The sequence below is a fragment of the Leptonotus elevatus genome, chromosome 6 (genome assembly GCF_054856555.1).
Source record: "Leptonotus elevatus isolate MCC_2025b chromosome 6, RoL_Lele_1.0, whole genome shotgun sequence".
NCBI classification, from domain to species: Eukaryota; Metazoa; Chordata; class Actinopteri; order Syngnathiformes; family Syngnathidae; genus Leptonotus; species Leptonotus elevatus.
The window spans coordinates 13,648,795-13,662,424 of record NC_141244.1 but is presented as its reverse complement, the minus strand read 5'-3'; the positions used below and the strand labels follow the sequence as shown (position 1 = coordinate 13,662,424).

General features: G+C 38.9%; 1 protein-coding gene across 3 annotated transcripts in view; it reads right to left on the bottom strand.

Annotated features, from left to right (window-relative positions):
• fhod3b (formin homology 2 domain containing 3b) overlaps window positions 1-13,630 on the bottom strand; it is an 85,870-nt gene that overhangs the window by 33,078 nt on the left and 39,162 nt on the right. For all 3 annotated transcript variants that reach the window (XM_086078341.1, XM_086078339.1, XM_086078340.1), the window contains exons 4-5: window positions 8,187-8,254; window positions 4,300-4,405 (exon numbers count right to left, since the gene is read on the bottom strand). In XM_086078341.1, coding sequence (XP_085934467.1) covers window positions 4,300-4,405; window positions 8,187-8,254 — 174 coding nt within the window. The remainder of the gene's footprint in view (window positions 1-4,299; window positions 4,406-8,186; window positions 8,255-13,630) is intronic.

Below are 13,630 nucleotides of genomic sequence, written 5' to 3'. Positions count from 1 at the left end.
TTGCCATGCCTTCATGCACTTCTGGAAGGATTTGTCCGGGATCCACTGCAGCGCTGTCATCATGACCATCTTGATGTCGTCTAAATCTTCAAAACGAGTCCCCTTGATGATTCCCTTGAGCATGGGAAAAAATTCCACAGAGCTAAGTTGGGTAAGTAGAGAGGTTGCTCCAGTATGGCAATGTTCTTCTCGGCAAGGAACTGTCGGATGCTCAAGGCATTGCAAGTAGTCGCATTGCCAAGGTCAGAGTTGTCCTGACACAACTCTTGCCGTTTATTGTGCAGTGAACAAAGCAAACACCACCAGATCTCTTTGTAGATGTGCTGGTTGATTGCCTGGACTACACTGAAGTGGAACACTATAGTTTGGTTTTAAAACCTACCTTTAGAGACGCTACTCCTGAAGCTTTTCTGACACACATTGCATGTCCAAATATATGCAAAAAAGTAAGTATGATCATGACCATACAACTGGAAATGGAATCAATGCAACAAAGCAAAGTATTACACAACAGTTTGAATCTTCTTAAAATGTCCATTCTTAATTAAATATGAGGAGAAAAAATTGACAATAAATTGTAGGTTGCCCAGAGTCCGAGAAGGGATTGTGCTGGACATTTGCGATTATTTGCCTGTTTTAAAATAGAGCAAATCAGTACTGTAGTAAATGCAGTAGAATATTTTGTGTTCCACAGAAGCTCTATACTCCAACAAAAAGGGTGTTGTGTTTTCAGGTGCTCTTGTAGACTGTTGGTGAGGTCACTACATGTTTTAATAGGCCGTGGGTTCACACATCTACCCCCTCTACAAGGAGGTTCGCCTTGTAACCACCATGTCAAGAAAGACAGCAAACCTCCTAACTGTAGTACTCAAGACACAAACGCAAGAGCAAAAAAGACGAGATAAAGCACAAAAAGAAACATGAGCATGACTTATCTACTATACAATTGGACGGCCAACTCTCAAAGCTATAGCATGTAATCCACTGTACAACATAATACAGCATGTAATGACTTATGTTCCTCTGAGTAGGCTATCCAAGTGTTACATGCAGCATTACCCCTTATGCTCACTGACTTTAAAAGGTATAAGGGAAAGTTTCTCCACATTCCTGTAGATTAAAAATGTCAAGCTTAGTTCCTAAGTGTGTTTCGTCATAAAAACAGTGCAGAGGTAGAAATAGCAGAGTTGGTGTCAGTAAAAACATAGATCATGCTGAAAATTGTCCACAGAGACAGTTTCACAGAAAGATAATTGCTTCAAGTTGGCTGTAATTGGTTTGTCTGTCTGATTCTGCTCCCAGGTCTGTTTTATTTTTTTAAATTTTATTTTATTTAATTGACCAACTTAAAGGAGCTTTGCTCTTACAGCAAATGCTAAAAATCTTATTAATAAACCATTTCTGGTAGTTTTACTGGGTTTTTTTTAAAACCAAATTAATGAAACATTTTAAACCTTCTGGAAAGAATTTCATTCAAGAAAATGTCTGCAACGCACTGTAGTTTGAAAGATATAAAAAGTCAGCTACCATTTATATCAGGTGAAAGAAGCAAAATAACTGAGCATACAGATACTAATGTTGAACACCCTTGAGGTTACACAATTAAAGTTACATTAAACTCGAACTGACAGACTGCATAGCCCATGAGATTATTTATACATATGATTATTGAAAATTATGAAAGTGTAAAAAAATAATAAAATAAAAATCATCATTTACCACCAAGACATTTATAATTATAATTTATTTTTACACTTACTATATGGTGCAAAAAAAATGTACCCTGTGCAGTATTTTTTTTTTTTTTTTTATGATAGTTACAGCCCTGTAACAGATTACACCCAATTTTATACAAATTATTTATTATTTTCAATGGCCTTAAATCAATCTGATTACACCAATTTTATGCAAATTATTTATTATTTTCAATGGCCTCTGTAGGTTGGTCATCGTGTGCTATTTTAGAGGCTCTCCTTTGTCGCAAGTAAGCACCATAAACTTAATTTAAGTGTTAATCACCTATGGATGGAAGAATGACTAGCTCTAATGAGGCTTTAATTACACCGGTGTATTCGAGACCTTGCAGCATGGCTGAGCATAAAGTAGCCCAACCAGATGACAAAAAGGCACCTCAGAAAGAGTGACCTCATTCCCATTTGCACTGATGGGGTGATGAAGGCATACAAGGTCGCCTCTGAGCCAGAACTGCAGGCCTCCAGCAAGTTAAATCCCAGTCTGGAAGCCCTCCGAGCCAGGTGTGAGGAGGCCCCAAGGAGGGACCGGACCCTGAAAGCACTAACTGGTCACAGACACCTTCAGGGCAACAAGAACTAAGCAGGGAAAAAGCAAGATGTGGGTGTAGATGGCTTTATTCCAGGAAGTGAAGTCTGGGAACCTGCTCTTGTAAATATATGCTCACGAGCTGCAAGTGTGAATACTTTTTCCATCTTCCAAGATAGTTTTATTGATTCATGAGGGAGCTTTCAAAGGCACTCCAGACAGAAAAGTTCAAGGCTGTCTTGCTTACCTTTTGAAACTGGCTTTAACTTGAAAGACATCACAATTTAAAAAGAAAAAAGAAAAAAAAGAGACAAACGGTCAGTGTTTCACCCTTAGCGGACGTTTAATTTACACACAGAGATTAATCTACAAAGCAGATAAAAAAGTGTGTTGTGGTTGTTCGTTTACAAGACATCATCATTTTGGACATTTTGAAAACCGTTCTGAAAATAGATGTTTAAAAATGACATAGTGGTTGTTTCTTTCATCATCATACAATTCAGAGGGGTCTTCGAGGAGCCCTACTGACAGTTCCGCATTTCATTCAATCATCGAATGTACAGCAGCCATATTTACACACAACTAGAAGCTACGCTTGTGTGTGCCCCTGCTCATGTTCTACTTGCCACGAAAGAAAGACGGACTATTCTGCGGTTAGTCAAGAGAAATAAGATGAGGAATTAAAATGGGTTAAAGGTTCTTGTGGGAGGGCGGCCGTGTTAAATTTCTCATACTGACTTTGAAATACTAGGAGGAGCGAATAAGTGATAAGGATGTTTTGATCAGACAAGGGAGTGAAATAATATGAGAAGTGGTCTTATGATTCATTACAAAGTGACACCAACTTCCCCCCCTAATGCTGGAGGGTCCAAATAAAACCTCCTGCCACTCACATACAATTTAATCTGTGCGGTGAATGAGAAAAACATTACTGGGGCTAACAGAAAGCAAGCAGGGGTCGTGTTCATGTTTATAACCCACACATGGGGGGGGGGGGGGGGGGCACCAGAGGTAACTTGTCACTGACATCCAGCCAAGGTCAAATCTTAGAAAGGTTGCACATGGCTGCCATGACGCATTTTAATGGAAGAAACACAAAGGGGCCCAAGAATTAATATAGGTCAACTAAAGGATGACTCTGGTTTAAGGGATGCTCATTAAAGCACAAATGTGTTTGGCTGAAACAAGTTATTTTGTGAAGCATCCAGTTCGATTTGCAAAGATGTGTTTTCTTTTTTGGAAAAGGTCATATTCCAATGTTGCGCTTTCCACGGGAGTTACCATGAGAATGTATAGAAAAACTGTAATAACTAATGACGAACATTTATTTTTGCCATGTACAAATGAAATTCAACTGAGTGCATTTTTTGGTCAGTCTTGATTTAATGGTTGATTTATCATCTGATTTTAATTAAGAATATTACAGAATTACATATTTAATACATTTAAGTATAATTCTCATACATCACAATGGACAGCTTCCAACGACCTGGAATTTTGCAATCCTTACTTGGATCACATAAAATAAAGCCAGCCTGTTACTATTGGCTCTGGCTTATCAAACAAATACAAGATACGTAAAAAAGAAAAAGAAAAAAAGGAGCCCTGGAAAAGATAAACACAATATAAAGGGGAGTACATTTTATGATTTTAACAGGTTTTTATGAGCTACTTAAGCATGTGTGACCCTGATAGCAGGCAGTTAAATGTCACTGACCTTGCAGCGGGTGAGTGAGTCCTCCACTATCTGGCCTGAAAGCATGTGGTCTCTCACCTTCTCTACCAGGGGACTGATAAATTAACCAGCCACTAGACTAGGCCTCAACAGTGCTTCATATATTTTTTTTCACGTGAGAAGGTTATACAGCCGAGGTATCAGTTTACATAGTAAGCACGTGCTTCTGGACAGGTTTATGAAGAGACAAGTGTTTGGGGATTGATTGGTAAAGTCCTCCTTCAGACCCAAAGCGAAAGTGTGACAATGTAATAGAACACCGTGCGGTTCTGATGCTCACGTACCTCTGAGGATGTAATTCTGGTAGTTTTGGTCAGCTTCAGCACCCACTTTGATCAGACAAGTCAGTCCCTCGGCCACCACAAACTCATGCACCAGATCTTTGTCATCCTAAAGAGGAGATGAAGAAGAATAAAAAAACGTAAAGGGCAATACTTGCTCTCAGCTGAGTCTTTCACCCAGCAGCAGTAATGGTGAGTCACTGCATCAGAGCGAGTGAGCATATGGAGGAAACACGTTTCAACAGCTTGTAGGAGCCATCTCGTCTTTCAGTCACTAAATGCACATCGTGTGGCTATAGGTGAGTGTTGGAATGTAAGTGGGAAATCTAGCCTTTTAACCTCAAGCTCATGCTATTTAAGTTAACATTGGCTTGAGTGGTCGAGAAGCCAACCATCAAGTGCCCCCCCAATGATCATAAATGAGTGCATTAAATGACAAAAAATAGTGAAAATCTGAGGATTTTTATTCTATTCATCCAGAAGGACATTGGGACAGCATCCCTGCCTTGCAACCATAGCAACAGTTTGGGGAGAAATGGAGGAGTGGACGTTTTTGTTTTCACTTTTCTTAAGGGCGTCAGATCCGTGGTTTGTAATAATTTTCGGAAGTCTAAAGAAACCTTTTCCGCCTTCCCCCGACTATTACAGCCAACAAAGACACACGTACAAGGCATGATAATAAACGTCCTTCCTATTTTGCTCAACAATGACAAATGACACTTTGTTAGCGGTGCTTGACTACCAATGTGGCCACCGGCAGTGCATTCGGGGTAATCTGAAGTACTCGAAGCACTCTATGCCTCAGCAGTATGCTCATGCTGTACCTCCCCCAAAAAGTGTGCGACCAAATCCTGTGGTGGTGCGAATACAATGCAATACAAAGTTAGTGTAGAGCCCTGAATACAAACAACGCAAAGTGAAATGTTCATCTAAAACTGTGTGACAAACACACAACATATTCAATGTATAAATCATACCGTTACTGTGGGGTGAAATCCTCACGTCTCCAAAATCACTACTCAGGAAATACAAGAAAAGTCATATTTCTTGAGTTTCCAAACACATACATTATATTGCTATCATATCCTTTTGTACAGGAACATCAACCCAACACCACCCCAAAATCTAAATATGTAATATATATCGTAATACACAAAAAATATCACTAATTTACTACACTGTTACGGATTAAATTGGTAGGACAAACTGCATGCGCAACAACCCCTGACAGGACAAAATGCTTTATTACTTCACAAAGCAAATGACTATGATTACATCATTTTAAACAAACTCTTTTCAAAGGTTTTAACCATCAGTGATGCCATAAATAAAACAATGAGCTGACTATCACTATAATAAGTACAAAAATAATCTGTAACCGCTTAACTTCATGGCTAACATATTTAAACTACTACTTAAACTAAACAGGCTTACTCAAATATATTTAACCTAACTATGTTTACTTATTTAGGTTAGCGTGCAATGCGCGTCACCGTGTACGTATCCTCGGCCATCTGGAGAGACGGAACAATTCCCGGTGGACCGCTAATCAGCAGGCAGGAGCCCGCACATTTGTTTCCAAATCACGCAGGCAGCAACCCACACATTCGTTTTGAAATCAGCCTGTAAATAAAGAGTATCCACGTCATCTGAAGTTGACTGTCTCATTGTCAATCAACTGTAACTCCAATGCTCCTTCCATAGGCCATTATAATATATATAGCACTGACTGCTTGCCTTTGTTACTAAGCGTGTCACCGAATTACAATCATTTAAAGATGCTGAACGTAGAATATTTAATTTCGAATCACTACAGACACCTGCTGATGAAAAACAAAACTGCACATTCCCTTTTTCACATACACCGAGCACATTATCCGCAGACAGGGCGTGGGAAATTCGAACCCGAATCCAGTCTGAAAACTATTGGCCAGATGCTTGCAGGAGTACCCATTGTGAACAGCTAAGGTGTTAATCTAGTATTTAGAAAACATTTCAGTCATAAATGATCATATAAAAAGGCTACTGTAAAGATATTTTTGGGGGGGAAATGTTCCATATTGCAGCGTTAAGACCAAAAGTAGCACAACTTTAATTCACTAATAGAAACAATAACAATATAACTATATTAAACCTTGTCTGTACAAAAATAATACATAAAAGAGGAAAAACACAATCACAAGTGTTACTAGTAAGAGCAACAAAGCATGATGGGAAAGCTTCCTACCATTACCGTTGCTCTCTTCAAGTTAGCGTTAGTCAGCTCAGTAGTGCACCAGAATTCCCCCGCCCCCCATTTTATGTTCACATACTTGTTCAAATAAACAATGATCGTGCTCTTGTAAGAGCATTCAATTGTAAATGACATTTTTGATCAAATGCAATATGAATATCGTTGGAGGGAATGCTAATAAAATTTTACATTGATATACAAACTGTAAAATTGTGTATGTTCATTAAAACGAGAACTAAAGTGGGCCAGTCTGAGCCCTGAAACTCAAGGGCTGAATATGAGCCACAGTAGCCGCCATTTTGTAGGCGACGGGACTGCAAACGCAAGACATGCTTTGCAGTGTTCTGAGTTGTCGTATTTAGCCAGCCAAATAGAAATATGGTGAACAGTTGCTTTCAAGACAGCAATGCCTCCTGCAATCACAATAACAAGTTCCCTTCTTGGCAAAAGGCAGAAGGAAGGCTCGTTTCAGAGATCACATAGTGACGTCTGATGGCTTGTAATTTCATTGGGATCCAAACCATTTATAATGTGTATTGGTATCGATATTGGTCTCTAGATTTTTGTTTTAGATTGCCCTTATAACCCACCAGTTGTTTTTGACTTGCAAAGAAATGTGACAAATTCACACCCAGTAAACAGCAAGACAGTAATCCTTTGTTTACATTCACTGTAGCTTCCAGAATTATGACGATGATGTCGTGATGACGCGGTGCAGGAGTCCAATTGTCTATAAGCACCCAGACTTTCAATTTTTAGGTGACATAATGCTACATGAAGGGGCGTATACTGTATTAATGACACAGAGCAAATGTCCATGTAGGAATAAAAATGTGGTTTGATGTAAATAAATGATTGCTAAATGTTCAAACTTCATGATGGATAGTCAGTAACAGAACGAGAGACACCGGTGCTTCAATTAAAATAGATAGTATTGGAATTAATAGAGCAAGACTGTTATTGTGGATGACATTTTGTGTTGGAAATCACGTATACAGTACACAAAGGTAAAAATAGGGGGAAAAAAACAATAGCTCTGTTAAATAAAGTAGAGAATTCACTGGATAACAAAGCACTGTATTTATATTACATTTTAGATAACACCATGATTGCTCCATATCTGACCTACTGCTTTGTATGGGGAAATATGCCTGCAAAACATGTACTCAGTCATTTTTTATAAATAAAAAAACTAACAAAAAAAGCCAGTAAAGTAGAAAAGTAGAATGCCATTTAGAGATCCAACAAATCCATTATTTCTTAAAATTGTTGAAATTTCGTGAGTGAGTAGATTTGAGTATTCTGCAAATTATGCTAAATGCTCACAAAAAAACGAAACAAAAAAGTTATCCCTTATATTACAGCTTGTTTAAAGGACTGTGTTGTCCTGGCAATTTTACCCCCAATGATAAAACCACCTGCGACTCTCACCTGTCAGTAACATTGTTATTTAAAGCCGAGCTGGAGCATGTTCTGATAAAGGCCAGCATTCAGATGGGAGCATGGAAGACAGCAGCCCAACACTGTGGGGCCATCAAGACTCCTTCTCAACCCTGGAGGGGGTTAAACTGCTTCCATAACAGCTTTACCATAGACACTTTATTGTTACTACCAGTGTGGAAGTGGAAGAAAGCAGCTGCTGAAAAGGGTGAGTTACCTGAAAGATTTGCTTGAGGGAAAAGAGGGCTCTTCTCAGCTCCCTTCCAGTGGAGTTGTAGAGTTTTTCTGCATGTAGAGCAAAAGAGATAAATCAGTCACACATGTGGACAAAGGAACCCTCCTATAATGTTGTCACAAAGCAAATGGTGAATAAATAAGACAAATTTGTTTTATCCTACCCTAAATGAGCCTCCTATGAACTGTGGTTTAAGTGTACAACTGTGTGCCACGAATAACAAATAACTCCATTGTTTCCGACGATTCTCAAATCGCAGCAATTATTCCTGAGTAGCTAAATGTGAAAAATATGCTGCGAGACAAAAAGTCGGCGCAAAAGAAGAGCAGACGCCACATCTGTGCAGAGTTAGCGAGCACTTTCCTGCTGACAGTGCTGAATCTGCAGCTTGCGATTATGCAAAAATCATGGCAGAAACACCACAATGGCTAAGAAACAAGCTTCCCGTTAATCAGTTGTGGAAACATGCTGAAAACCGTGTGGGTCCTTCTAATGGTCGTGAACATTTCCTGCAACAACTTTTGGTCATCTGTCACCCTGCAAGCAGCCTGCACTGCTGCCAGAGAGTGGCAGTGTTGAGCACTTTGTGAGACGTTCCATCTCTGACTCAGCAGAAGCTGTTGCTGCAGATACAGCAACTAACGGCCTAATGCAGTGGTTACTCTCCCTCTTCTTGTCTATTTAGTATATTTTCATACATAATAGATGCACAATTTTGGTGTATGTATTGGACAGGTGCACTTAAAAACATAATGACTGTCAGCAAGGACTAGACAGGCTTGTCTCCTTTTTTCCTCTATAAGACATGCTTAAATGCTGCATTGCAGAAAAGCACACGTACAAATATACACACCCTAGTGCATATGAGCAACTCTTCTTTACAAACAGCTGCTGCTAATCCCATTCTAAAGTGTGAGAAACACACACCGATTGGTGCATACGCTTGGGATTCTTAGCAAAAGGTTCCCATTCATTATTGTTGCTGGCCATGGCAGCGAGTGAGTAAATCCCTTTAGCGGATGAAGAGAAGGAGAAAGACAGAGGATGTATGTTGGCTGCCAGTTCTGTGGGCACAACACAGCCTCCTTCCAGACAGAATAAGCGGGCTGGGTCTGATGTCTTTAGGGTGCCTTTCCAATGACACACAGCATTTTCCCACTGAGCGCGTAGGCTCACTGATGCAACAATCGTGCAACATCATACCACGACATACTTTGTAAAAAGATGACATCATGTAAACAGGAAGATCTTTAAAATGTACATCCTCATTACCCCTCAGAGGACAACTGTTGTTATGATCTATGCAGACTCTCTTCCCCTTTTGGTCAATATTGCTAGGCTAATGGCGGTGGTAGTCGAGTGTGCTCTACTGCGTGTCATTCTAGCACTTGTGGGCCATTGGGGCCGACGAGGCCTTTGACTGATCTTCATTTAAAACAAAAAAATATTACTCACATTATTTGTTCCATTAAATTGTATTAATTTAGTGTACTCTCTTCAATTTGTATAGCATTTCTCTTCACTGCAATTTCTGACATATGTGTATGTTGGATCTGTATGTGTACAGCTATTTACTTATTAATTAATTATATATTCATTCATTCATTCATTTACCTATTTATTTTTGGCCTAACGAGATTTCAGCCTCAATGTGCCCCATGTCAATCTAATCTGCTCAGGCCCTAGCAAGCAGTGCTGGCTGATATAACTTAGCACTAAATTAGCAATGGGACTGTTACCTTAACCAATCAAATTGCAAATCCACCTCACAGAGAATGATAGCTGGCCCACAACAACATCAGCATGTTTCTGTCCTGTGACTGATTGGGCAGAGCAAACCTAGACAGTTCCAATAATCAGCATCTCTGTGAAATGTGATCGGCTTTATTTATTTATTTACGATGTTGTCATGTTATTAGTTAAATATTGATTGTGAACTTTGCCAGTTTTTGTGTGTTTTTTTTAGGCCTCCACATTATCAGTGTGATATACAGTATTTCTTCTTGAAAGGCCAGATGTATATTATAAAAAAAAACATGCAATGTGCGGATAGTCCATAAGAAAGTAGCAATTAGCTCACCAGCAGGCTTTTCAATGAGGCTGCAAGATTGCCATGAAGGAATGAGACAATTGTTTACATTCTTTTTGTCAAACAACAATAGGAGAAGTTACTGGGTTGATGCAATGTAAAATACGTTTTTATAAAGCTGCCTTAAAAAAAAGTATGTATCACATTTAAAATGACAGGTATGTAAGGTCAAGTTATGCTTACTGACTTACTTACTAACAAATCCGAGAAGTAAAACAATCTGTTTTGTGTCCATGTTTTAATTTTTAGGTCACAAAAGAATGCTGCATTGAAGACACTTTTGGAGCTCCCACGACCTGAGGAAGGATGGCCTTCATCATTTCCCAACGTTGGAAACCAGACATTAATGCAAACACTGCACAAGCCACTTCACACTTGTCGACTGGAAGAAATACAAAGTGCGTCCTTGCCTAAACAAAGAAATAATTATTTTTCATACTGCAATGTCCCTGTTCCAGATCCATTGGTGAATTTCTTACAGTACTCAGACGGAATATGAATGAATGAATGTTATTTTTAATATTTGCTAGACATATGCGAGGGATGTTTGTGTGTTACGTTGTTTTTAGAAGTCAGTCAAATCTGGAAAAAACATTTGTGCACATGTGTTTTGTGTTTAGGGCCAATAAAGTGTACAATTTCAAAGTAATGTTCTGTCAATTATCTAATGGTTGAGGATTTACGCACTGTAGGAGGTGTTTAAGTCGGGTAAGTCCCCACTGAAGGCACAGGCACCCAATTCCCATCTTAAGTCCAGAGACAACATTCTAGAACAGTATAATATTGTTTTACATTGAACAAGATGATTGATTAAAGCGCTACTAGCTAATGTTACCCGGGCTAACGTAATAGCTAGCGCTACTAGCTAAAGTTAGCAAAAAGAAAAGAAAAACAAGCATATCTTAAATATCAATCACAAGCACAAATTAATGACCAAGCAAATGCTCAGGTAAATATAATGTAGCTAACTAAGCACAATGATAAATGACTAGTGTGAAAATGAACAGAACCTTGCCAACAAAATACACTTTGCGCAAACCTGTGCAGTTAATTACATGGTTGATGATGGTGGCAGTTTGACCCTGGAGCAAATTAATTCAATTAATCCCTCTGGGGATTTTGAAATCACAATAAATTGAAATCAACTAATGTCACACAACAGATTGGGTTAGACTTTATAGGTTTCACTGTACAATTCACTGAAACGTCACTCCTACGTTTTACTGTAAGAAATGGTTAAAAGTGTGAACTGAAATGAGACCATACATGGTCGAGAGTCTTCAAATTAATGAACTTGCTTGCTGAAATGCAACACCTCAGACTGCAAACTGTTCTTGTTCACTTAACAATCTTTCCCTGATTCTGATTTATGATGGGATGGTATTATGTGGAAGCGGATCAGAGCTTAAAATGCTTTGCACATTCAGTGCCATACATGGTTGAAATAGCTAATGAGCAGGGCTAGTCTTTTATGGAAAATGTCACAGTCACATGCAACAGCATCCACAAATAATAAATCTGTAAGCTGTGGGGAAGCTGAGCAGTGGTGGCGATAAATGAGTTTTTAAATAGCAGAACGTGCCTGAGCCTACTTTTGGTTTTGCCTGCTACATTGTGTTAGCCGCATGGGTACAGTAAGCTTTGCAAACCCATAATGATGGCATATGCTAATCACAAATACTATATATTCTCTTTTGTGGTTTAAAAAATAAATAAATATACACTATTAATGACAATTTTGGGGCGTCTTACATATACCCTTTAAAAAAAAAAGAAAAAAAAGTAGTATGTTAATCTATCATATATTTCAATAAATGAAATCATAATTACATCATAGCTGATGTACCTAGTGGTGAAGTTAATACATTTCATCAAAGCCCCGGCCCTTTCAACATAAGGTGTTAGAAAGCAATACACTTTGAGGACATTTAAAAAAAAAAAAATGGGGCGGTGGGGGGTTGGGGTATAGTGACATCTTATTAACATCTGGTGAATTAATTCTGCCATAAAGATTTGGCCAATGGTAAAGTAGTTTGTTTTTAAAACTATAAGCTTCCCCTGGATGGCAAATGAATGCCCTTCTAGCAAATGCCAATGTCTCAAACAAAATGAAATGTGATCCCTGAGGTGGAAAGACAAAAGGAAAAAAGCTTCCAATAGAACTTCTCCAAATGACAGCCCCGTGATTTTCCCTTTCACTCTAGTGTTTAAAGCTGGAACATTTGACTGCTCTTCCTCACGTACATTGAATGTAAATCAGCCAACAAATAACTGACACCCATCCCTGCTTAACAAGTGACTGTGACCAGATCACAGCAAGACCCAATGACAGTGATGCATATGCACCTGGCTTGACATTGACTGGGCTTCAGTAAATCCAGAAGAATGTGAGTGCATGGTTGAGACTTCCATCTTCCTGTAGCCATATACTCAAGACTTATTCTCTCCTTTATTCCGGACTGCAATAAAACTGTCAGAAAGTTATTCCTTCCCGACACTAAATAAGGCACATCTGCAGGAACAGACAGATCTTTTCCCTGTCCCCGTCCACGGTCCACCCTCTGATGAAGCGCTCAGAGGCCCATCTCTAATGAGAAATAGCTCAGTAGAGATTAGTTCCATACCGTTTGGCACGGATACACACCGAAGAGCAGGCGTTTTCTTAGCCAGGGACGAAACCACAGAGCTTATTCATTCAGAGAAAAAAAAGTCTCAGGACCTCAACCATAACAGTCATGTTTACCTGAAACCGGCTGAGACTTCCAACTTAATAGCTTACTGCATTTGTCAGGGCTTTTCTTATTGTACCAATGCAAATCTTGGAATAAGAACCCAAATAAATCTCAAGTGATAACATATGTTTAAGGCAGTCAATATCATTCTGGCTTCATCCTTTGTATGACTGTGCTTAAACCATAATTGAGCTGCATAATAAGCCTGAATCATTTACAGCTTGATGATTTATGCAATACATATTTTGATTTAATAATAGGTCGAGTCTAATTATATTTTATGAGTAAATCCTCATACCACAAAATAAGATTCACTGTATTAGAAAGAGGGGAAAAACTGGCTGTTCTTATATTCATTTTGAGTCACAGCTCAATTGCATCTGTTCAAAGAAAGTTTCAAAAAATAAAATAGGTGACGATGGCTATTCAGGCTTAATGCAGTCAAAAGCCCCCAATTCATTGGTCCAGACAATGCTGCAGGCAGTATGGCAAAGCAAATTGTGGTTAAAAGTGCAGCTTAAACAATACAGCGCAGAAAGATGGTCTCTACCTGTTTTATTGTAAACTTTCTTGCAATATGAAAACACAATGTTAAATAATTCCAG